Source organism: Parasteatoda tepidariorum, chromosome 1 (genome assembly GCF_043381705.1).
Source record: "Parasteatoda tepidariorum isolate YZ-2023 chromosome 1, CAS_Ptep_4.0, whole genome shotgun sequence".
In the NCBI taxonomy this organism is placed as follows: Eukaryota; Metazoa; Arthropoda; class Arachnida; order Araneae; family Theridiidae; genus Parasteatoda; species Parasteatoda tepidariorum.
This window is the reverse complement of record NC_092204.1, coordinates 106,957,414-106,983,238: the sequence shown is the minus strand read 5'-3', so window position 1 is coordinate 106,983,238 and position 25,825 is coordinate 106,957,414. Positions and strand designations below refer to the sequence as shown.

Genomic DNA, 25,825 nt, shown 5'->3' with positions numbered 1-25,825 from the left:
CCGGCGACTGAAGACTCCACGTGCAGTAACTGGTGCACATTAAATCTGTCGAGTCACAAAGTCCTCCATGTTCACATAATAAATCATACCTCTGGGGGTATTGATCTAGGTGTTTCCTTGTCTTCTGGATTGTTTAAAATTACAAGGCTACGGAGTTGAACATTAGTAATAGTAAATCTAAAATAGGGACGGCTGTACAACGACGATTTTAAAATAAAATAGACAGACTCATATTTATTTTACTACACATTACAAAATTGATGAATGAGTAGCTGCAAAATGGTAACTGTGGGAGGAAGAACCAAATACTGGGTGTACTACTGCCTTTGCTCAGCTAGTTTATTTCTTTTCAAGATTTACATAAGTGCTAGTTATTTGCTTAGTTTTGGTAAGTTACAAAGATGATTAATAACTTAGGTGTTAATTGTGATTCTGTAATATAAGTTAGTTGATATACTGCCCTAAAATGTGACTGGTTTAACTAAAATTATGTTCATATTACTTATTTTTAAAAAAAAATTAGATTGTTGTAGCTAAAAAATTTTGTCTTAAGAATTAGAACATGATCTAAATTGAAATATTAATAGCTGATGTTGTAATAGCTGAGAAATTAACTGAAATTTTCATTTTAAATCTAAAATGTTAAATTTTTAACAGATAACTACATATTTAATTTGTGCAAATATTGACATCAGTAGCTGGTACTGATCTCAATACTGACTAAATTGCTAATGGGGAACAATTTGAACCAGTGAAAGGAATCCTGCAAATTTGCTCAGTTAAGGATAAGCTTCATTTAGCATCAAAAGTGTATGGGGTTGACTGCTTTCTTATAAAACTATTTTAAGATAACCAAACTGTTCTAAATATAAAAAGAACTGGTTTTTTGGTTAATTTTTTTATTAGGTTTCCAAATTATTACACTATTAAAGGAAATTATAGCTATTTTTATTTAATAAACGAAATACAATTTACTTTATTTTTTCCTGTAGTTATTGCACCAAGTCCATTCAAGGGGTTGACCTCAATCACTCCCTCTAATAGAGTGTTGAAAAGAAAAAAATTGATTTTAGGCTGTGTTGTTCAATTATGTGGCAATTGTCTTGTTCTTGTGATGTGAAAAAAAAATTTACATATTGAATTTTTTAGACATGATAGACGTATTAATTTAGTAAAAAGATGTTATTAAAACAGTTGCGCAAACAACCTTATTTCTGCAAATTATAAAGAAATTAAATCATTTATTTTAATTGCATGTATAAAATAATGTATAAGATATGTAATAAGATACAATGCAGAGCTCAATTTTTGCTAGAGCTATTTATCTACTATTCATTAGGATTTCTCTGTTTATTTCATTAATGCCAGACAACAAATATTGAAATGACGTAAAAAGTGGTAGAGAATATAAACCAAATGGATATTTCCTTAAGTCTCCTGCCACTCTAGCTTTAAAAAGGTATTGTTCTATTTTTATTTGGCTTCCGATCTAGATATAAATATTTTTATTATATAATGGTAGACAAAAATGTTTGTCTTCAAAATAAATGCTAATAATAAAATGTTTTCGCTACCGCTTTTTACTTTTTAAAAAAAAAAATATTTTTTTTCTTTTTAAAAGGATGTAAAGCACAAAAAGGTTATTTAATAGTTTTTTTTATTCTATCTAAACTCTGGCATTGTATTTTATAAATTTGAGACAATTTTTTAATATTTAGAAGTATTTAAAACTTAGTCATTTCAGCAAAATGACTCATTTTAAATACTCCTTTACAATGTGTATTACTCCATTTTTATTTAAAAATTCAGAATTATATACTGAACTTAATACATAAACTAAAAATTTTGTATAATTCATTTAAATAACAGCAAAGAGAAATTTTAAGTCCATTATAAACGAACTACCAATTTCTCAGCTGTTAACTACAATTGAGTGTTCACTAAATCTTGCGTTCATTATATCAGGTTTAAACTGTATATATAGAGTGAGAGATAAATTATTAACATGATTAAAAACTCACAAATTTATATTTCTGAAAAGTGTAATAATATTGTGTTTGCTTAAATAAAAACAAGAATACCAAATAAGTAATACTTTATTTATACATAAAGTAAGCAAGAAATAAAATTCAATTATAAGTTTGTTCAAATTTCACATCATAATTGATTTGATCAAAAGTTTAAAATTAATTTTTTTATTTTATTTAAAACAAATTAAGAATTTTTAATTGCATATAAAAGCAGATCATTTCAACTTTCAGTGGAATCAAAATCATAAAAAGCAAATTATAAATAAAATTGTAAGATTTTTTTTTCAATTAAAAAAAAATATTTTAACTAAAAGCAGCAATAGATTTTTAGTAAAAATGATCTAGATTGAATTACTGCAAGATATGAATATTTATAGTTAGATATTTAATCATCATAAATATTGATAGAATTACAATCTTATAAGTGAAACATACTAGGATTGTAGCAGTGAATTAAAAGTTCTAATAAAAAAAGTAAGTCTAAAAACTAATGATTATGATTTTAAAAACATACATTTTGATTAAATAAAAAAACATTTTGATTTTTCTTTCTGCTTTTGAAAACAATTTTCACACCAATCATGAATAAAAAAAATATAGATGTAAACAAAAAAAATCACTCATTTTGATAGCATGCTAATGAAAATTTCGTAACTAAAATTATTTTTACCCAAATTTTGATCTAACAAATTTTTCATTCAATTTTTTAAAAATAGTTTTTAATTTAAAATAAAAATGTTTATTTTATAATGTTAATGATTCCTTTCATTGATTTTCAAATTTAAACCTTTACCCAATAGGACTTCAGCCCCATTAGAAAAATTGTTTGAATAGTATTTAAATGGTGCCACTTATGAACATTTCTAGAGTGACTTTAATGTCAAAAACTTAATAAAATGTTTATTTAATAAATAGTTATTTTCTAATTAATATCTTAAAATGTTCATTTGATATTACCAAATATAAAATCATGATGAAATTATGCATTTTTAATAAAAAAAGGTTGCATTTAACTAACAATAATTCTATGCACTTTGAAACCATATCTTATTTATTTAACAATGAATTTTAATAATTTTCAATTTAAAAAATTAAAAGCCGTTAAAATAAAATTACTACATTTAGAGCGCAGGCACTTCCATAAAAAAACGCTAGTAAACCCAGCCTAATGTAACTGTACAAGTTTGATAGTGGGAGGTCAAAAGACACCAGAAAAAAAGAGCTACTGAAACTAATAAAATAAATATAAAGACCACTTTTCTATGAAAGGAATGATAACCGAGCTACAAAAAAAATGAACCTTTCGAAACTTTTAACAAAATTACATAAAAGCACAGTATAAAATAAATACGTCAAAATTTACATTTCAAAGTATTAGGGGGAAGAAAAAAAACAGAATGACTAAAAATCAAAAATGTTTCAGTGCAATAATCATTAATGGTACTGCACAGCGAAAGCAACAATAATTTAAGTTATGTACAAGATTGCCTTTATGAATTCTATACGATGTCTTTCAAATATTGAAAGTTTTTTTTTATTTTTATGTAAATGTATTTACAGTCAAAATTGATTAATGAAGAGATAAAGTGAAAAATAATGTATCCTTCCATGCCTTATACAAAAGCTCACTGTCAGTATCATAGAACACACCACTGTTTAGGAAAAAAGCACATTATAGTACTTATTATAAAAACAGATAAATATTTAAAATAGAAAGTAATGTTTTATTTCTATGTACAATGAAAAAAATGTATAGTTAAAAGCAAGTCCAATTTTAAGATAGTAGACTTTAATGTAAACAATACAGGAGAATGTAACGTAAGTAGAGTCAACGTTGATAGATATTAACACTTGAAATGTGATATGAACAACTGAGACGATAATAAAATTAATATAAATAGACAAATATACAAAACATACTTTAATATCAAATACAATTAAACATCACAGATGAGCCGTTTCTTTCTGTTTATGTACAATCAGAGAGAAGTTCTTAAGCACTGACACTGTGTTAGTAAAAAAAAATTGCACTTTATAACATTGGCAAAAGAAATTTACAATGCAGAATATCAATCATTAGGAGTCAAAGCATATAATTACATTAAAAAATTTATAAATTTTAAATATATTGATTACAATTTCTTGAGGAAAAAAAGTAGCAACAGACCAGCTATGGAGCAATTCTGCAATTTGCTAATTTTTTTTTTTTTTTTTAATTCACTTATTAATTATAAAATATTAACTTAGATACCCTCTTCAAAATTTAAAAAATGATAATACTGCCAAAATTAAATAAAAATTGACCTTAGAAGCTTTTTAAAATTTGAAGAAATGTATTACAACATAAAGATTACATAGAAATTAAATTAAATAATCAACTTTCTTAGTGTCTATCAACAGAAAACAATGAAAGTATAAATTAAAATTTAAGCTGTCATTGAGAGAAGTGCTTGAAACCGAAGATTGTTTCACTTGTTTTGCAAACATATTTTTAGGATTCAAAATATTATGCATAGATTTTTTTTTCTAACAACTTATAATAATTTGAACAATAAGCAATAAATAAAAAATGCATGGTTCTTAAGATGCAATAAGAGTAAATTAACACAATGTCAGTTTAAGAAATAATTTATGGCAGTGTTATAACCAAAAATTAAAAAAGTTTTTAATTATATAAAACAATATTGCTATAAAAATTGCAATAATGATTTCACTATTTTTTTAAAATTAAGACACTTTTCTGAGTTTAGAAGGTGGAATGTCAATGGTTAAAGAATTATATAACCCATATTTTAATTTGATTCTTTTATATTTAACATCACCCACCCTTTTCACGAATTCTGAAAAAGTTTCTGTGTAATTATTTTTATCCCTATATGAAGAAAAGTCCATTTTTTGGAAAGTGTTATTACGCTTCAGTATGTTATAATGTTCTTTGTGCTTACCTTTCTTTTTCTTATATCTATTATTGTATATGTAGTGATCGAGGTAACCATTGGGACGCTGCTTTTCTCGAAAGAACTTGCGCTCCGGTTTACGGGGACTGGTTGAAGAGTAAATAATACCTGAATTTGTCTTTTTAATTCTTAGAATAAGTTTAGAGCGTTCTGGAGATGGCGGTAAAATTTTCCTTTCAGCTAATGTCCTTACTTTTCTCACATCTGGTGCTTTATTATTGGTCCACTTGAATTTTAAGGTGGACGGATACGAAGTCTCTGAATTACATTCATTTTCTGGTAAGAAACCTATTTTATTTATTTCTCTAAACCAGGGAGTTTCTGGTAAAGAATCTCGTTCTTCTTGCTCTAACAGATATTCTGATTCAGTCACCGGATTGGAGTCTGTTATTGTATCAAGTGTGGGCAGCATCAAGTTCTGAGCGGGGCTGAGGCTTGACACTTCCATCAATTGAAGAATTGGCAAAGAATCACATTGCTCATCATCAGGAATTGAATGGCCAATCTCACTGGCATCTAGTTTAGGAAACTGATTCTTGTTACACGTATCCTCCTCAACAGGGTGGGAGGTAATTGCTGTATCCTGCAGAGAAGCAAACACAGTTTGAAAGTCGTTACTTTCAGATCCAATACCAGAATCACTTTGATATTTAGTGCTAATAGGAAGCACAGCTTCAGAGTGATTGTTTGTCGTTTCACTATTTTCTGAACTGTTACTCGAGTCAATATTTTGAATATCTTTACATTGTGTGTCATCTACATAAACAGGACTATTTGGGTTAGAAAATTTAAGGTGCCCAACAGTGATGCCATTTTCAGTATGAGAACTAACATCATCGGGGTAATCGGTATGAATGTGTTCAGTAGAGCTAATGTCTCCCATATTTTTACTTATGACTTCCCTGAAGTCAAAATTAGGAAAAGTTTTTATTTCTGTTAAAGGAATTTTCACATTTGAATTATTGAGGGTGTCTACAACTAAACTTGTGGTATTTGAATCAATACTATTATCACATTCTTCATGCGTAATACTTGCAATATTTATTTCATCACTGCTATTAATTTCTACATCCATATGTATAATTTCAGGGTTAGAAAATCCCACTTCTTTAGAACTTTGCATTTCATTTTCCTTGGGAATAAGCAGAGTGCATTCTTCTGATGTTGTCACAACGCTATCTGGAGAAAAGTGGATATTGCTATCAGTGTTCTTGTGCGATACGTCTTCCGAAACATTATCAAGGCATGGTTTAGAACTTTTATCCTGAACATCAGTATAACTTTCTATTTTTTCCATTTCGCTATCACATTCACTGGCTTTCTCGGGCTCTTTTTTAGTAGTTTGATTTTCCCTTTTAACTCTTGTGTTCTCTTTAACTTTATTAGCTCTGTTACGATTTTTCACTTTTTTCTTTTGACTTTCTAGCATTGGTAAAATGTTTCGACATGGATTGCCAGGTGCTTTTGTTTCTACAAAAAGAAGAAACATTAAGTTTTAAAGAGTTACCAAATATATTTAAAACACCACATACACTTGTTACTGCAATCATATCTTAATAGCCTAAAGTAAATTACTTATACAACAGTTTTCAATGCTAAATGGACAATTGACCGATATTAGGGATTGCTAACTTTTTATAACGAATTTATATACAAATGTTTAGGCATACATATGGTATATTATTATGATTTTGTATTAGATACCTACATTGCAAAATAAGTGTAAGAGTAATATGTATATAGATACTGCAAAAAAAAAAAATCTATGCTGTTTTCAAAATGTATAGGTTTGTTTTTATAAGAAACAATATGGGTGTAATTTTACATGATTATAGGAGAGTAAATAAAAGCAAATGGTGCATATATATGATAATATGCAAATAAAAATTTCTTTTAAAAGACCTATTCATTATGCAAAACTCATGACATGAAACTTACATAATTGTGCATGTTCCTGACACAAAATATCTAAACCAGGTTTAGATGTTTCTAAATATTCTTGGGTAAAAGTGTACGAAAATTTTCTTGCTACATATTTTTCTTTCTCATTGAATGACAAGGGAACTGGTTTATAGTTTCAGGAAAATAGGCATAACATTACATGATTTAACTGGTAAATCAAATCATCAAATTGTCTCATTCCGAAAGGCGTTTTTACCTTACTTACATAGGTTAAAAACGCTGAAGGCAATAACAGATATGCTATGCTCCTTTTCTCAAGTTGAATCACATTTTTAAAAATTCTAAGCTGCTTGTATCAATCAGTACAAGATTGTTAAAAAGTGGATAACATTTTTAAAAGCATTAATGAGAGCTAAAGTTCTAAGAAATATTACGCTTGTTCTCTGAGAATGTAAATGAGTCATTTACAATGAATCATTATAAAATATACCACAGAAAACGTTTGCACAATATTAGACACATTCTTTTGTGAAACATTAATTCACTGACAATTTTTCTTCAGATCTTTTTTTAAAATTTATATGTTTGTTATAGTTTATTTTTAAAATCAGTTTTAAAGTAATTAGTTATATTAGTGGTTTACCAAAATTTCATTGAGCGAAACATTTATTTATTTATGAAAACCATAGAACACTGTTTTAATTTACTAATGTAGATGTAGACATTTTAAAATTACTACATTTACACATATTTGTGTTGTGGAAAACCTAAGAGAAATTTAAAATTAATCCCTGATCCAGAGGAAGAAAGAAAAAAATCACAAGTAACAAATTGAACCACAAAACAAAAATGGATAACAATATAAATACAAAAATATGATAACATCTAAGAATGTTCCTAGAAAACTATAGCTAGTTGAACAAAATTTGATTTAAACCAATTAAAATGCCAATAACTCTGCACTAACACAGCAGCAGTTTTAACAATGTGATCTGTTGCTCAAGAACTCTGGCTAAATTTTACATAAAACCTAACGAATAAAAAATAAATGGCAACCAGCTGCTGAGACAAATAAAATATGTTCTATAAACATTGATGGTTTAGAAAACATGTTAGTTTGAAATATGCAAGTTGATTACTACACTAGTTCATTTCTTAAGTTTGCCTATTTGAGCCTGAGCTGGCTCATTTAAGCTGTTTACATTTGAAAGAAAAGAAAGCTGTTTCCACATGCTATCATTTCTCTAACACTGCAACATATTTTGCATAAATTAGAGTGATAAAAATCTGAAAAAGTCAGTAACTCAGATTTTTTGGCAGAAGGAATGGAATATTTTAAGCAGCCCATAAATTTTGTAGAGACTTAGATGAACTCTTATTCATGTGGTCTAATGCATTTCAAAAAGATTTGAAATTTTTAGGAGATCTTTCCTCACTGTAATCAAATAATTCAGAACTCAATTAATGTCCAAATTGAAAAAAAAAATTATAAAAATAAAATAAACTTTTATTTTTACAATACATTTTAATCTGGTAATTTTTGATAAAGGTCAGAATTCTGTGAAGAGTTTCTAAAGGGACTCTGTATCTTTAAATAAAAAGGGACATCCCACTTTAAAAGTCCTTTTTAGTTATACTAATAAAATTATAATAATCCACTTTTGTAATTTTGAACATATTTATAAGGGCTAAAATAAAAATTTCCAGCTGCATATAATGAGAAAAATGTTATTAAGTAATATAACCTTAAAATAAATAGATACAAAAGCTAAGGCTTATTATTGTCCATATTTTATATGCTATAACTTTATCAGCCTCTGCAATAGTGTTATAGGAAAAGCAAAATTATTATTATTCTGAAGTGTTTTTAAATTTGTTGAAAAGTAATTAGTTATCATATTATAATTTTTGACAGAACTTATAGCTATATTACTTGAAAACTTATTTATCACCCAAATAAAAAATAAATTACCTTTTTTAAATCCCAATTATGATCCAAGCTCCATTACATTTGAACCTTGAAGCAAGAAGGGTCAAAATATAAAATTCAGATTTTGACAAACTAATCTGAATTACAAAATCTATTACAATAGAAATATTAATATCCAGATAATTTCACAGTTACTTTTTAATAATGCCAAATAACTATTGCCAAATTGCAAACAAAAAATATTAGTCTTCAATGTTTTGATGAATACCTTTGAAACACGAATTCCTAACAATTAATTTAATGCACCCTGCTGTTATTCCTAGAACAGAATAAATATGTTTCCTAACTGATTGACACGAACAACCAAAGTACCACTAAAATACCTTAAACATGCAAAAAAAAATGTAAAAAGTCAGTATGATGTCTTAATGTTGTCACAAACAAAAATACCTGTTTTATGAAAAGATAAATTATTTTATTTGATTGAAATAACAAAATAAAAACAAAATTTGCCTTATGCAATAAAATAATAAAAATTCATAAGAATGTAAGCAAAACATTGCAAATGTTTTACGAACAAAATCATAACTTGAAATTAAATGTCTTAATGACTAACTTGCAATTACAGTTTACGTATCCTTATTGGCTTGCGCTGCTTTTCGGCTAACTACTTTTGCATCTTTCTTTTCTTTAACAATTTTACATCTTTCTTTAAAAATGTTTACAACCGGCTCCCCAATATCTGAAATTAGAAAATAAAAATTTCAGTTAAAATAAGAATCTAGCTGAAACCAGGGGTCAAAATATTCCGGTCGCCGTGACAACACCTCAGTTTGATTTTTTTTTTCCCCGCTCTAAAATGTGAATGTCTTCATTTAAAATAAAAATGATTTTTCTTAACATAACATTCAACTAAAACGTTCTTAAAATTGGCTTTTGCTAATAATTCACTATTTGCACTAAATTCCCTCTTTCAATCTTCAATTTATAATCTTATGCAAAAATGAAAAGGGGGAATTCTTCAAATGATAAATTAATTTATTTCTACAAATCTAAGTTTATTACAGGCCATTATTTTGCTGGTAGTACCTAACAAAGCAAAAGTTTAATGATTACTTAAATACTGATAATTGTATGTGTAAACAACTTAATGCTCCTAGCAAACACAAATTGATCTTGTGCTGTTATTCGGCAATGGCCCGTTAAAATTAGAAAATACTTAAAAGGAAAAGATATTTATACCCATTTTATTTCAGACAATATCATAAAATAATAGTTCTGTTTAAGTAATTTCATAATAATGAAATGCCTTATGACACTTTCCATTACATAGTATCTTAGTTCAAGGAAATTTCACACTTTTGTAGACCCCTGGCTGAAACTACAACTTTTTCTCCCTCATGTATTCTTTCTATTCAAATCAACGAAGAATTAACCTAAATAGCACTTGATAACAGGAAGAGAAAAAAAACGAGTACAACCAAGACAAATAATTTTAAAAGCCTTTTATTAAGTTCCACCCTATTTTGTCAACAGCTTTAATAAATAATTTTGCCTCCTAAATAAACACAAGTTTAAAACCATTTAGTTTAGATTCTGGATAAAACTAAAAACACACATAAAAAGGTAAAGCAACTGGAAAAATTTCAATAAAAATGAAAATAAAAGCAAAGAATACCTAACACAAAAAAGAATATTTTTGCTGAAGTAAAAATATTTTTCGAACACATTAAACTACTTATTTTTTAATCAAAAAAGAAGAATTGAAACATAAAAGTACTGATACTGATTGAAAACTCCTTTGTCACTAATCTGCACAGCATCATAAAATAAAAAAGACCATCAAATTTTGAATTGAAAAATGCTTTAGTATTAAAATCTTTCAGCCAGTTTAATAAAATACTCAAACATACTTTTTTTATTAAAATAATCTTTTCTGGCAAACACTCAAGTGCCATTCAAAACTATCAAAGGAAATAAAAATTATAAATATAAAAGTTGTCATAACACTTAGACACATAATAAATAAAAAAGTGGACAGAAGCAGATGAAAAGGATAGAAAATTTTGGTTCAGGTACCTATTTATTTGGTACTTTACAAGCAATTACAAATCCTAGGAAAAACAACATATAAACGGCATAACAAAAGAAACAACTTCCGAAAATTACTATATATATGTCAGATTTTAAATGTGTTATTTACTAAAATATTTGACATATTCTTTAGTTATCATCAAATGTGTGGACAGTGAAATTTAATTGCAGTTTTACAAATTAAAGCCTTTTTCCCATCAACACATAAAAGAACATTGAAAAAAAAAGACATATTTCTCTTTTTTCACACTTTGCAAGTCGTCATCGCATCAATAAATAAATAAAATTTTATAAAAACATGAAATCTACGGCAATTATTGATAAAACCACATGTATTTATGACGAAATCACACAAATCAAACACTTCAAAGTGTTTAATTAAATGTACGTTTTGTGATAAATAATGTAATTTTAAAAATATTGTGATTTAAAAAAAAAAGAAGCCGACAATCAGCAATGGTAACTGCCGAAAAACTGATAAAATTATCGTGTCAGATAGAGAGTACTCAGCGGCGTGATTCAAATTTTCTGCATCTTAATAATATCAGAATTTTTAAAAAATCATGAGAAAATCAACAGCAATAACTGAGAAAATAAAAATAAGCCAATCAAAACATCGCATGGATTTACTGCAAATCGAGTGCATCAAAAGTAAATCTTCAAGTAGGTGATTTGAATTTCTAGTTTCTTAATATTGTACGAAAATATTGGGATTTAAAAACCCATGTGTATATTGATAACTGTGAAAAAGTCAATCGATAAAACAGTGGTATTGTCGCATTATAAATGCATGAACTGAATTTGTAACAATTAGTGATGTAACTAGCGATTACCTGAATAGCCGAATACCGAATATTCGGCCCAAAAATAATCGGCCGAATAGCAAAATTTTTTATTTTAAAAAATAAATATTATTAATGAATTTTTATCTATATAAATAAGTATAAATAGATTTACATATAAGTAAGATTAGTTATTATTGAAAAATAATCAAAACTTAGCTATGTTATTGGTATGAGGTAAAAGAAAAAAAATTATGATTAAAGTATTTAAGATAACAAAGATAATTAGAAATATTTAAGATAAATAAAAATCTGAGTAACTGCTATTAAAATAACTAAAGTGGAAAAAAAGAAAAAGAGAAACAGAAAAAAATATCCTCTTTATTTTTAACACAAAAAATCAATGCTAAAAATAATATTTTCCAGAAAAAAAATTATTCATGAAACGTTGAGAGATATAATCCATAAAAATACATATACATATATGTACCATAAAAAATTATTATAAAAAAGAAAAACAGAAGAAATAAAGAAAATTTTAAGGCTTAACATCTCAGTTTACCAATTACCATATTTTTTTAAAAAAAGTGACGAATAAAGTCTAATAGAAACCCATTTAAATACTGCATCATAATTAAAGCGTTTATAAAAACAGATGTTGTGAAAAAGAAAAACCTAGATGGAAACCAAAACAACAAAAAAATTTAAACATTAAAAATCTCCATTTAACCTTTTCACATTGTCATATTTTTTTAAAAAAGTGACCACAAAAAATAACTTTCTCATTCACTAGAAACGCTCTTTAAAAAATGCTGTGTCATAATAAAAACGCTGATCAAAAGAAAAATTCATTAAAAAAAAAAAGAAATGCTCTCGGTTCTGAAATGTAATCTATTTAAATTCCCCCCAAAAAAACTTAGTCGAAAAATACTTATCCAAAATGCACTTTACCGAACAGTTGGTCGCACATTCGGCCGAATATCTGGCCAAATATTCCGTGAACCGAATATTTGGTAAAAGGGCCAAATAACGAATAGTGGCTGAATATTCATTACAACCCTGGTAACAATAATGTATAAAAAATATAGAGATTAAAAAATAAAAAAAAACACAGAGTAAATTGTAACAATAACAGCCGATAAAATGATCAAAACACTCCATGTATTTACGATGGTACAGATGCAAATAGAGTGCATCAAAAAGTGATAATTCAAAATGCATGATTCAAATTTTGCGTGTCGTAATTATATTAGAATTAAAAANAAAAAAAAAAAAAAAAGGAAACACAAATTCACAATGTTATCTAGCATGTGGAAAAGTGATTACTGAAATGGGGAATTCGAAATTCCAATGTTGAATGAGATCCCGCGTGAATGAGATATTAGGGGAAAAAAAAAAGGGTGTTTGAAAAGGTGGAATAAATATCTCATTAAGGAGATTTTGCATAAGTAATAAAATTTAAATTTTAGATTAGCGGATCTCTGAGAAAATTTTGTTGGAATATAAATTTATTGTTCGCGAAAACCCGTAAATCAAAGGTATTGAGATTTCTGCAAATTAGCAGAATCACACGTTTGCATTTGGATCACTAAAAAGTTTTGATCACAGCATTTCACATGAGTACATAGTCTTTTGCTTTTTTAAAAGGAGAAGATTAGTAGAAAAAATTATTGTAAATTAGTTGAAACAACAAAACTTTATAACTTTCAGTCATTAAGAAAAGAAAAAAAATATTTTAAACAGATTATGAAAATACAGCTTAGTAATAAAACTCAGAGTTTTTATTACTAAGCCGTAATCTTAACTATAAAAAATAATAATTTCAGATAAATCTTAACAAGTGGCATCCCTGTGATTAGCAAAAACAGAAGGTAGAAAAAATAAACTTTATATTTATTCACTTGCTGGCAAAAGAATGGGGTTTTTATCGACAACCAATTGCAACAAATCATTTCGACTTTTGAGTACAAAATTTTAACTAAATTTGTTATTTATGTGACCAAGCACTACTTGAGAAACGGAATTGAAGAACTGAAAGAAAAAATTATTTTCTGTATTTATTTTCATGAATATTAATATACAGCTATCTAATGCAAACCCAAAATTAATATTTTTCAAATCAGACTATATGGCCATATTTTCTTAAAAAATAAAATTTTTGTTAATTTTTCAGGATTATAAAATGAATTTCATGGATGGCAGTCAAAAACCATAAAACACAAAACTCTACATTTTAATAACTAAAAAACTATTAAGAAAAGAACTAAAGCGAACAAAACAAAAACTGAACAATTTAATAACTAAATTTTTTTTTGAAATTTAGAAAAAGGCAACAGACACAAATAATTATTATTCCATAGCTATTAAATTTTCATTAACTTAAAAAAAAAAATCGAAAAAAGGTATGAAAATGAAAAAAAGGAGATGTAGTACACACTATGGGACACTCACAATTTTACAGCCAGTAGTTTTCATTAGAGAGAATTATATGGCGTGGAAAAAAATTGCATTTGAATAAAATAACTAAAAATTGAATGTTAATATCTGAATGTTTCATAAACATTAATGTTAAGACGCGCAAATTTTCAATGCAGTCCCTTTTTGTTGTGAGAAGCACACACAGGAAAAACTTCAAGAACTTTTTTTTAAAAAATATAGAGGGATTTTATTAAAGATAATATCAATAAATCACTATTAGATCAAAGTTAGGTTTTACAGCATGTGAAACAATGAATTGTCAGTGAAGTTAGTAATTATGAGGTTATATATGTTTTGATTATATAAATATTAAATAGGCAAATCAAAATAAAAAAGTTAGAGAAAAGAGAATAAGTGAAATTGACAATTTGAATTAGTAGATGATCAAAAAAATACAGCATTTGATACCGGGATCTTTATCACCCATATATGCAAAGAATAATAGGAATAGTTTTTATATAAGGAAAAATATTAACTATTATATTTTCATTATTAAAAAAACTTTTTAAATTATGCTTCAAATAGAGAACTTTTAAGATGTAATCAGAACAAATAAGCTATGCACGTTAGAATCAGATCAAAATTAATATTGAAGAACTTTATCCTTAAAACAGATGTGCAATTGCCAGAAATTATCGGAATTCTTCCCCCCCAAAATATATTTTTTTTAAGTAATTATTAATTTTTCTTCTTTTTTAACATCATAGAAGATAAATAAAAGATTCATATTTATGCACAAATGTAGCATTTATAAAATTTCAGAAGGTGAATAGCCAGATTTTTCAACAAAAAATAAGCACTTAAGCACACAAATATTTTTGATCACTTTCCAAAAAAAAATCATAATTAGGATCTGTGCAGTAATTAAATTTTTTTTTTATCGTTTAAAGTTCGTAATTTATAAGCATAAAATCAATAAAATTCAAAAACTTTACATGATCATGATTACATTACTAGTTTCTGTTAAAATATTGTAGAGAAAATTGTGAAAATCATGTATTTTTTGTAATTTAGAAAAAGAAAAAAATCTCTCCTTAAAAGATAGAAAACTTTTTACAAATCCCAAATAAAAAAGCACCTTTAAGGGCTTTTTAAAAATGCAAATCAAAAACAAGCATCTTTAAGCACTTTTTAAAAACGCTACGCATCCTGTTTAAAGACAGAAAGAAAAAAAGTGTTGCCTAATAATTTTTTTCTCATCAACAGATAAAATATATTTCTATTGAAAAAAATTACATATTCCTTCTTTTTCGCACTTCTAGAGGTATCGCATAAAAAGAATTTAAAAAAATAATTATTTTTTTTAAAAATATGAGATCTACATAACAGAAAAAAGATGACTGATAAAACCTTGTTTCCACGACAAAATCACACGAATCGGATGCATTAATAAAGGGTTAATTAAATGTAAGTTTCAAAATTTGCATGTTGTAATAAATAATATCACATTAAAAATATCAGGATTTTAAAATAATGTACGAAAATTAGTAATGATAACTACCGAAAATTTGACTGAAAAACCGTTAGAACTATCACAATAAATAGTGAATAATTAAATGTGTGATCTGAATTTCCCGTTTTATAATAATATCGAAGTTTCAAAAAAAAAATCACATGGAAATCAACAGCAATAACTGCAAAAAAAAGAGAAAGAAATCTGATTGAAAAAAAGCTGCATAGATTTAGCAAAAATTGAACGAGTCAAAGGTATTTACTTAAAGGTGCGTTTTGAATTTCTAATAAGGTATGAAAAATATCGGGCCTTAAGAAACTATGTGGACATCAGTAGCAATAACTATGAAAAAGTCTATAAAAAAACAGAGGTATCATTGTATGAAAAAGTGACTAATAAATGCACAAATTGAAATTTGAGAGTCGTAATTATAATGCATAAAGAAATATAGAGATTAAAAAAAAAGAAAAAACATTGAGAAAAATCGTAGCAATAATAGCCGACAAAATGACAGAAATACCACATAGATTTATGACGGTATCGACGCAAATTGAAAGCATTAAAAAGTGATGCATGATTCAAATTTTATGTACCGTAATAACATCAGAATTTTAAAAACTGAGAAAATCTGTTGTATTAACTGCAAAAGAAAAAAAAAGATTGTACACAGATTTATGATGGTATTGAATATGTTGAAAAGTGGTTCCTGACAAGCATGATACGAAATTTCTATGTTGTAATATCATATCAAAAATTTATTCGATTTAATTGTAGCATAAAAAAAGGGACAAATATATTACAATGCTTAAATAATTCTTCTGTTACAATCAGTAGGTATTTAAGTACTTTATTTACACCGCACTAGAGTTGCACAATGGGCTATTTATCAAATTGGAATTTGCAAAAAATTTGCTACTGATTAAAATAAAAGTTTTGTAAAAAAAAATGAGAAAAAACACCATTTTTTCTAGAGAAGGATCTCGTAAACATTTGCCACTTTTCTATTTGAAGTTGTATTTTTGTCAAACAAATCTAAGTAAAAAAATTCTTTATGGTGCATGAATGAGAATGTAAGGGGGAAAAAAAAGGTTCTGGTAAGTATGGAATAAATGTCTCATTAACGAGATTTTACATAAGTAACAAAATTTGATTTTAGATTAGCTGAAATTCTAGAAAATTTCGTCAGAATATAAATTATTGATTTGCAGAAGTCCGTGAATCGACTGTCTCGAGATTCACGGAATTCCGCGAATGAGTGGAAAAATCACATGCCTGTAAAATAATTTAAAAACCACAAACTAAAAGGAAAAGTCAATCTAGAACCAATTAGATTGTATAATGAGCTAGCTCAAAATTCCGTGTGCATCCTTTGAAACATTAATTCCATAGTACAGTAGACGCCGCTTAATGTGATCACGGTTAATGTTATCAATTGTTTAATGTTATCAAAATCGCTTAGTCCCGTCCGCTTATATCAAAATCCATTAAAAAATCATTGTTTATTGTTATCGGTTTATATGTAAATTTTATTTTCCTGAAATCAATAAAAACAAGAAGAAAAACTTTTTTTTGTTGTTTAAAGTGTTTCCTGAAACTTACCAAAAGTCCAAACGGGGCTCGTATTTTATCTTTTAAACACGTGTAATTAGGAGGGGGGGGGATATTTTGCCATTTTCGGTCAAGCATTGTAAAATTCCATAGCACTGTGTGATTTCAAATTCCCTCAAATCCTAAATAAAGAGAAAAGAAGAACTGCCAGTAACGAGTCAATGTTTTTCACGAGCCCCTTTTTAGAAGAACTAAACAATGTGACAGATGATGTGTCCCAGCCACTATGGGAAGGGTTTAAAGGGTGACCTTCAAAAGAGTATATTGTTTCGGGTATGCCACTTGATCTTGGCAGGTTGCTTACCGAGTCGCTATTGGTCAAATAATAAAATTGGGGGAGGGGGGATAGTGGAACTGCCACATCTAAGTGTTTAAAAGACGCACACAGAAGATCAGCATAAATTTTCACTTTACCATAGTTCAATTTGTTTTTAATAATGCAAAGGAAACGGAGAGATCTTACTGTGAAAGAAAAGGTTGACATTTTAAATCATTACGATTAATTGCCGAAAATGAGCCAAAGGAATGCTGCTGTTCAATTGAAAGTTTCGCAGCCGCTCTTGTGGAAAATTTTAAAAAATCGTGAAGATATCGAAAAAAAGTGCACTTTGAAGGAAAAATCTGAATTGTAAAAGAAATCGAGATGGAAAAGACAAAGAGTTTGAATCCGCATTAAAACTCTGGTTCACAAACGTTCGTGAAAGGGCCGCTCGTGTTAATTGTCCAACTTTGCGCCAAAAAGCTGAAGATTTAGCTGGGGGTAGGAAATTGGGTAAAGGAAACTTTGCAGCCACAGAAGGATGGTTCCAACGCTGGAAAAAGAGGCAGAACATACTCTTCTGAAGGACACACGGTGAACAAAAAGATGCCTATAATGTAGTCGCAGACCAGTGGATTAAAAAAGAATGGCCTAAACTTAGTGCCACATATTCACTTGAAGATGTATATAACGCTGATGAAACTGGCCTATATTTTCTTGCGTTGCCTGAACACACCTACATGTTTCAGAAGGAAAGTATGCAAGGGTGTAAAACTTCCAAGGAGTGCCTAACTGTGCTACGTTACGCTAGTTTGACCGGGACTAAAGAAAAACTTTTAGTGATTGAAAAAAGTAAGAAGCCCCGCTGTTTCAAAGGTGTGAAAAATCTGCCCGTCGATTATTTTGCCAACAAAACAGCTTGGATGACTAGCTGTTTGTACCACCATCTTTAACGAATGGCTGTTGAAATGGGATAAGCGACTAAAAAGGGGCATACTCCTGCTCATAGACAACTGCACTGCGGATGATGTAACGGTTTCATTAAAGAAGATAGATATCGTGTTCTTACCACCAAACACCACTTCTTTAATTCAACGTGTGACTAGGGAATTATCCGCACCTTGAAGGCATATTACAGAAAGGAAATGCGTTCAAGGATCTTAGAAAATACGGAAGGCCAAGACGCTGAAGATCTTAATGCATACGCTCTAACCAAAAAAAACAAACAAATGCTTTGGATGCCATACACTTATTAACAATGCCACGGAATAATGTCTCGGAAAAAACAATTTGAAATTGTTTAGTCATGGAGGATTTTGTCAACCAGACGACAGGCAACAATACAGCTGTGATGAAAGAAATGGAAGATGTTTTCAATCCCCGCCTGATATGAATGCTGAGGATTTTGAAGCATGGATGGAGATTGATGAGAAGGTTGAGACTTCTACTTCGTTAACTGATGAGGACATTTGCGAAGCCGTATGTGTCAAAGATCAAGTTTCGTCACAAGATTCTGATGCCGATGATGAACCTGAAAGTGCTATTGAGGACAAAATTCTGACGCCTGCTCAGATGAGGGAGGCACTTCGAATCTTACGTCTGGGTGTGCAAAACAAAGCCGACGCGGAACACTTTCATAAACATTATGATTATGAGCGATTCGTAAATGACTTGCTTCGAAAGAATGCTAAACAATCGACAATTGATGATTTCTTTTTCAGTTAATAATTAACCTTTTGTATTGTTTTCTGCAGTTCATCATTAAATATGTGAGTATACTAACTAATTCTTTTTCTTTAGTGTACATTAATTTCTATTAAATACTATAGAGCAGTGGTTCCCAACCTGGGGGCGATAATCCTTAGGGGTGCGACGAGTATTCAAAAGATAAAAATTGCTAATAATATTAATGACAAAAGCTATTTGAGATCAAAATTGAAAACATATACGAAGCTTATGGTTCTGGTGTAGACAATGAATTACGATAGTTAAAAATTAAAAAATTTCATGTTCAGGATCGTTTTCGTCATACGTTTTGGTATCGCTGGCGGAAATCTGACCTTCAAGAATTCTCTTTTGTTGAAAGTCACGGTCTTTTATATATCTTCTTCTCCTCAAATGTTCCTCTCTCGTCTCATTCCCATCCCTCCGATTTTAAAAGGCATGTAATAGGAGAAACGGATTGATAGACGAAATATTTATATAACTCTAAACCTCACACATTTGGTGAACTCTTATTTTACCTGCTACTAAAAAAATTGTTGAAATCATGTAGGGTGAGGGATCGAGCAATAATATAAAACCTCTGAGCAATAATACTGTTTCCAGGCTTATTGATGAGATGGCCGCAGACGTTGAATCAAAACTCATCAAATTTATGAGAGAAGGTAAATTTGCGTTGCAGATTGATGACTCAACTGTGATAGATAACAAAGCTATTGTATTAGCTTACGTGAGATTCATAAATGAGAGTAAGGAGATTGGATGAACGAGGAAATGTTGTTTACAAGAACTTTGATCACTGATACAAAATGGTCGTAGATTTTTAAATTGATCAAAGACTATTTTGTGGAAAAAGAAATTCCCCTTACAAATGTAAGTGCTTGGGCAACAGATGGTGCTCCTGCCATGTCTGGTCGCTATACTGGGCTTCTAGCGCACCTTAAAAAAAAGTACCGGAGGTCATCACCATTCATTGTGTCATTCATCGTCAACATTTGGCTGCAAAAAAGTTGAGTGGTGCCCTGCATGACACTTTACAATTCGTTATTTCTGGCATCAATAAAATCAAAGCTAATTCTCTCAATGACCGTTTGTTCCGAGAACTTTGCCGTGAAAATGATGAAGATTTCGAAAGCTTGCTCCTATCTGCATATGTGAGATGGCTTTCAAAAGGAAACTGTTTGCGTCGTTTTTTCGAATTGTTTGACTCGGTTACTGAGTTTTTCGACACCACTGATCCTGTTTTAAGTGAGAGTTTGAAGCAACGCAAGCTGGAAACTGCGTACCTCACGGGATATTTTTGAAAAAATGTACAAAATCAAGGTAAAACTTCAAGGAAATAAAGTGAACATTATCAAGGCCATCGCAAAGAGCTAATGCAATTTCCAACTCTTAGAAAGTGTTAAAAAATAAAAGCTTAATTTTTACTGATTACCTTGATCAGTTAAAAACTGATATGGAATCAAGATTTAAAGATTTGATGAAATTAGAAATTCCGGATTGGATTTTCGATCCTTTCTCTTTTGAAGTTGTGGATAAGCTCATTTCCTCTTTACAGATTGAGTTTTTAGATTTGAAGTAGGCTAAAGTCGTCTTTAAAAAATACGGTTACGAGTTAGCTTGGGTAAAGCTTATGGACACTTATCCACAATTGTGGAAACAAACTGAGCCGCTCCTCATCTCGTTACCGTCAACATATTTAGTGGAGAGAGGTTTTAGTTCTGTCGTCCAGCTCCTCACAAAGCAAAGATAGGTTGGACATTTGCTTCAAAGGAGGCCTGCGACCTGCGACCCGCGTTTAAATCTGACGAACATAAAACCTGACATTCAAGCTTTTACTGAAATACACTAAGCACAGGGCAGTCATTGAAGTGGTAAAAAAGTACTTTCTCACTCTTCATTTTTTTCTCAAATTTTAGTTGCTAACGTTTTAACTTTTTCTTGATTACATTAAAATATGAATTTTAAAAAATGTACTTATGTTTTGATTATTCCGTTTTAAATATCATTTCTTTTTGAAAAAAAAAAAGATGTAAAATTTTTTTTAATTAATAAAAATGGCAGGATAAAATTGCCTCTTTATTTGCACTACAATTTAAATTAAAATCAAATATAACTTAGTGTTTGGCTGCTCACGGGTAGCAATGAATGGTTTTTGAGCAAAAAGAGAAAGAGGCGATGTGTGTCAGCCAACCCCAAGAGGGGGGCGATTGTCCACAAAAGGTTGGGAACCACTGCTATAGTTTTACAGCAAGAACTCCTAATTTAAAAAAATTTTCATTTTAATAAGTATGTAAAAAAATAATTTCTTAGCAAAAATTTATTTTCCTTTACTGTATTGTAATCAAATCACGTTCGTCCCGACGTGATCACATTAAGCGGCGTCTACTGTATAAAAAAAACTAGCTAACTGGCTACAGTTGAACAGAGGTTGTAGTGCCTACTAATGGTGGACTGGACAACTCTATCAGCCTTGATGGTAAGCTTGGCACTACCTGAAGTTTGTTTCTTGGGTCAAGGGGGTATAATAAAGATAGGTAATTTACCAACAAATAATTAAATAAACCTAATGTTTTCAATTTTATAAGCCAGAGTTAATATCCAAAAGTTAGAAGAAAGGGAAAAAAATAAGACCCTCCTTTAAACTTCACATATAATCAACATTTCAGCAACCTCTATTTTACTAGCTGATTCTAGCAGATTAAAAATCATATGAACAAAGAAAAAAAAATCAAGTTTGATTCGCAATCATTAAAACTTACATTAAAAGGCAATACACACAAAAGAAATTAGATATAGCATTCCTAACACTACATAAGGGGAATCAAAATCCCTAAAAAATATTTTAGACAAAATAGATGTTGAATTATGAGCAGTATTTTCATAAATAGACAGAAGAAACCTTTTTAATTGAAATTTACATTCTATTTCAATTATTTAATCACTAAAAATTAAAAGGTATGTTTTAATGAATCCAATTAGCATTTTGCTTACCCACCTACATAACAAAATACAAAGGTAGTCAACTCAATAGGCATCCATTAACATTAAATTATTGACTTTTTTTTACTATTATCTACAATTTCTTTACTACTTAGTATAAAGATTATTTTACTATGTCTAGATTTATAAGCAGGGTTGCCACAGGAAAAAATTAACAAAATAGTTGCTTTCAGTAGCCTAAACCATGAAAATAGTAGCCTAAAATTATGAAAATAGTTGCCTAAATATGAACAAAAATTTCTCAATACTACTACTAAAATTTCATTAAATGACTTCACTTTAATATACCATGAGCCACTTAGTCAAATTGACGGCCAATATGATAATTTCTAAATAAACGTTAGTGTTCTAGCACTAAATTTTTATATAAAAAAAAAATCAGTATATTTGCAGAACATTAAATACTTTTAAATGCTAGAATTAACACAGAAAAATAATTTGCAAAAAAAAAAAAACACTCTTTCTATTAATTTTCCCTTTCACATAATTTTTCCTTTTATCAATAATTGATTTAGCAAATATATATATATATATATATACATATTGAAAAAGTGATTACTAAAATTCGAAATTCATGCACCATAGTATCGTATTAAAAATTTGGCTCTTCAAAATCATGCAGAGTTTCCTAGCAATAACTGTTGAAAAGGCGATTGAGAAACAAAATAGATTCACAATGGAATGTGTGCAAATTGAGTGCATTAAAAAGTGATGACTCAAATCTGCAATTCAATATTTTTTTGTAATTTAGAAGAAAAAAATTCATTATGTTCAGAAGCTACCGCGAGCAGCAGGTTGTCAATTTATGCTAAAAAAAAACATTGCTAGGAGCACAGAAAAGTCTCCCAATAGTCTCCTTTTTCTGAAAATAGTTGCTTTTATAGCCTTTTCAGGCAAAAAAAAGTAGCCATAGTTGCCTCAGGTAGAAAATAGTTGCAAATAGTTGTATTTTAGTCACCTGTGGCAACCCTGTATAAGTTAATTTTGAATTTATTTGGTTTCAAGAATTTTTTCTTCTTTCACTACATGAATTTAAACATTTCATTTAATCGTAACATCATGGCTAACTATCTTATTTGCTATAGCATTATTATTCTGTATCAAGAAGTTCAGTATTCATGTTTCAATTTTTTGTTATAGTTGAAGTTAATATTTATTAGTTTATCGCACATTATGCTTATTTGATTTTCGTATAATTATAAAATAAAATGAAAACTAATTTAATTATCTTGCAGCTTTATTGAGATAATTTTGATTTAAATTCATATGGGGATGATAAAAATGTAAAGGAGCATCCAGCGCAGTGATTCAATAACAATGAATTGAGCCAAGCTTTACTACACCAGCTTAGGAAAAAAAAATCTATTTTATGTTAATGTCTTGCAAATTGTATTTAACATTGTTTATTTTACTTTTCCTAAGTTTCTTTTATGTTATGATTTGTCATTAGCTTTCAGGCTCATTTCTATACATATAAACATATACCATTTCTATACATATACCACTTACCAGCCATTAGCTAAAGAATCTAAAAAAAAACAACAACACTATTTTTCCTAAACCTGCATTTAAATAGGTAGAGTTATCTAACTGGCTGAAGATTAATTCTTAGAATCAAATATTTACTTTTTTTTTTATTTTTAAAAAAACTTGCAATATTGGAAAACTAAACTAAAAACATAAGACAACCTTACCAGACATAGCCGATAGAATATCGTTTCTTTCAGCAGATTTAGTAGCGGTGTTAACTTGCTTTTTAAAACGATTTAACCTGTTGTCGGTTTCCCGCAAACAATACACGAGTCTAGAATCCATGCCATATTCGTGTTTAGGAGTTTTAGTACTAAAAGCTCCTCGACCTCTCCTGCAAAATTATATACAAAATTTTTTTTTAGATGATATAAAAAAACAGTCAAAAACAAATTTTTAATAACATAAGTTACAGTTTTTAATCAATCTTTATAATAATAAATAAAATTTTTATAACCATCCAATAAATTTTGTAGTGTATAGCATTTTGACAGAATTTTTTTGAGTGATTAAGTTTTTCAAGCATCCACTAGTTTTTACATCATTCGTGATGACACAATGTTATAATATTACTTGGTTTATAAAATGAATGATCTCTCAATTCCCATTAAAATTTTGCAGTGAAATTGTCGATGGATATATGTACGTATTTTTTTCCTCCATAAAATTATTCAAGATTTCCAAGAAATTTGTACAAAAAAGCACTTATGTACAATTTGATAACATTCCCTCAATTAGACATTTTTATTCCTCATAATTTCAGAAAAAAAATTTTAAAATGAATAAAGGGAAAGTTAGAGTTTTCATACACTAAAGATCTGTGGTTTATTGCAGTCAAATCGATTCATTGAAAAACCAAATTAAAAGAATAAGCTGCAAAATTCAGTTGGCTATCTTTTTTCAATCAAATTATGAAAAGTGCCACACTGGCCTATCCAATTGTAGGAGGTTATGGTAGCAACACTTTCTAATTTTAGTTATTAAAATGACTTTAAAAACCTTTTTTACAGGGATGAGAGCGGTCAGAAAGTAAAAAAGAGGAAATCTAAGAGATATATATATATATACATATCCAAAAATTTGACAAAAAAAGTGAGATTTTTAAACTTGTAAACCATGTGATTATAAATCCTGATGATTAATTTTAAAATTGTATGAATACATGAACGCGAATCACATGCATAATTTTAAATTGAGAAAATGTGAATCCCGATATGAGGCCTTTAAATCACGTGAATATGAAACTCTATATTGAATTTAAAAAATGCGAAAATACAAATCACGATGCGAAATTTTTTGATCACGTAAATACGAATCACGATGCATAATTTTTAAAGCACATATAAATACGAAAATCGATGTTTGAATCGATTATTACAACCGTAAAAACTAATCACAACAATGGATTTTAAGCTTGTGTGAATACGAATCGCTACATAGGGATTTAAAAGCGCGTAAATACAAATCGCGATATTGTATTTTTAAATCTCGTAAATAAGGATCGCAATGTACAATATTTAAATGGCCTGAATAAGAATCGCAACGTTCAAGTTAGAATAAGGTGAATACTAAAATCGATGTTTGATAATAAAATCGCGATTTTAAAAATGCATAAATACAAAATGCGACATTGGATTTTTAAATTTCATGAATAAGAATCATAATGCACGATATTTAAATAGCATAAATAAGAAAATACGAAACTTTTAAATCAGGTAAGTATGAAAATCGATGATTGATATTAAAATTGCGTGAATAAGAATCGAGATATTTGCAGAGACTGGACTTACGATTTCTAAAAGGCTGGTTTGTATTGCTTTTGCTTAGACATAATAAATAGAAATTTACAAGATTAATTGAATTAGCAAATAAATATTTTCAACGCTAATCCACCTCTATTTTTTTTTTCTTAGTTTGCTTTCACGTCAGAAAACAGGAAGCAGCGACGTCTGGATTATGAAAATACGTGCTATCCGGCAGGGCGGATAAAAATACGGAATATCTTATTTTCTGTGCGTAAAATCGGAGAAAATAGCTTAAATAAGTAAAAATGCAGAAGGGTTAGCAGCTAGGACGT

At 28.8% G+C, this 25,825-nt stretch overlaps 1 protein-coding gene across 3 annotated transcripts in view; it reads right to left on the bottom strand.

Moving 5' to 3' along the window:
* Nucleotides 1-2,078: 2,078 nt before the first annotated feature.
* The window catches only part of LOC107455782 (Histone methyltransferase 4-20), a gene marked incomplete in the record, with an annotated part of 50,894 nt that continues 27,147 nt past the window's right edge, over nt 2,079-25,825 (bottom strand). For all 3 annotated transcript variants that reach the window (XM_071184828.1, XM_071184829.1, XM_071184836.1), the window contains 2 exon segments: nt 2,079-6,457; nt 23,913-24,082. In XM_071184828.1, coding sequence (XP_071040929.1) covers nt 4,758-6,457; nt 23,913-24,082 — 1,870 coding nt within the window.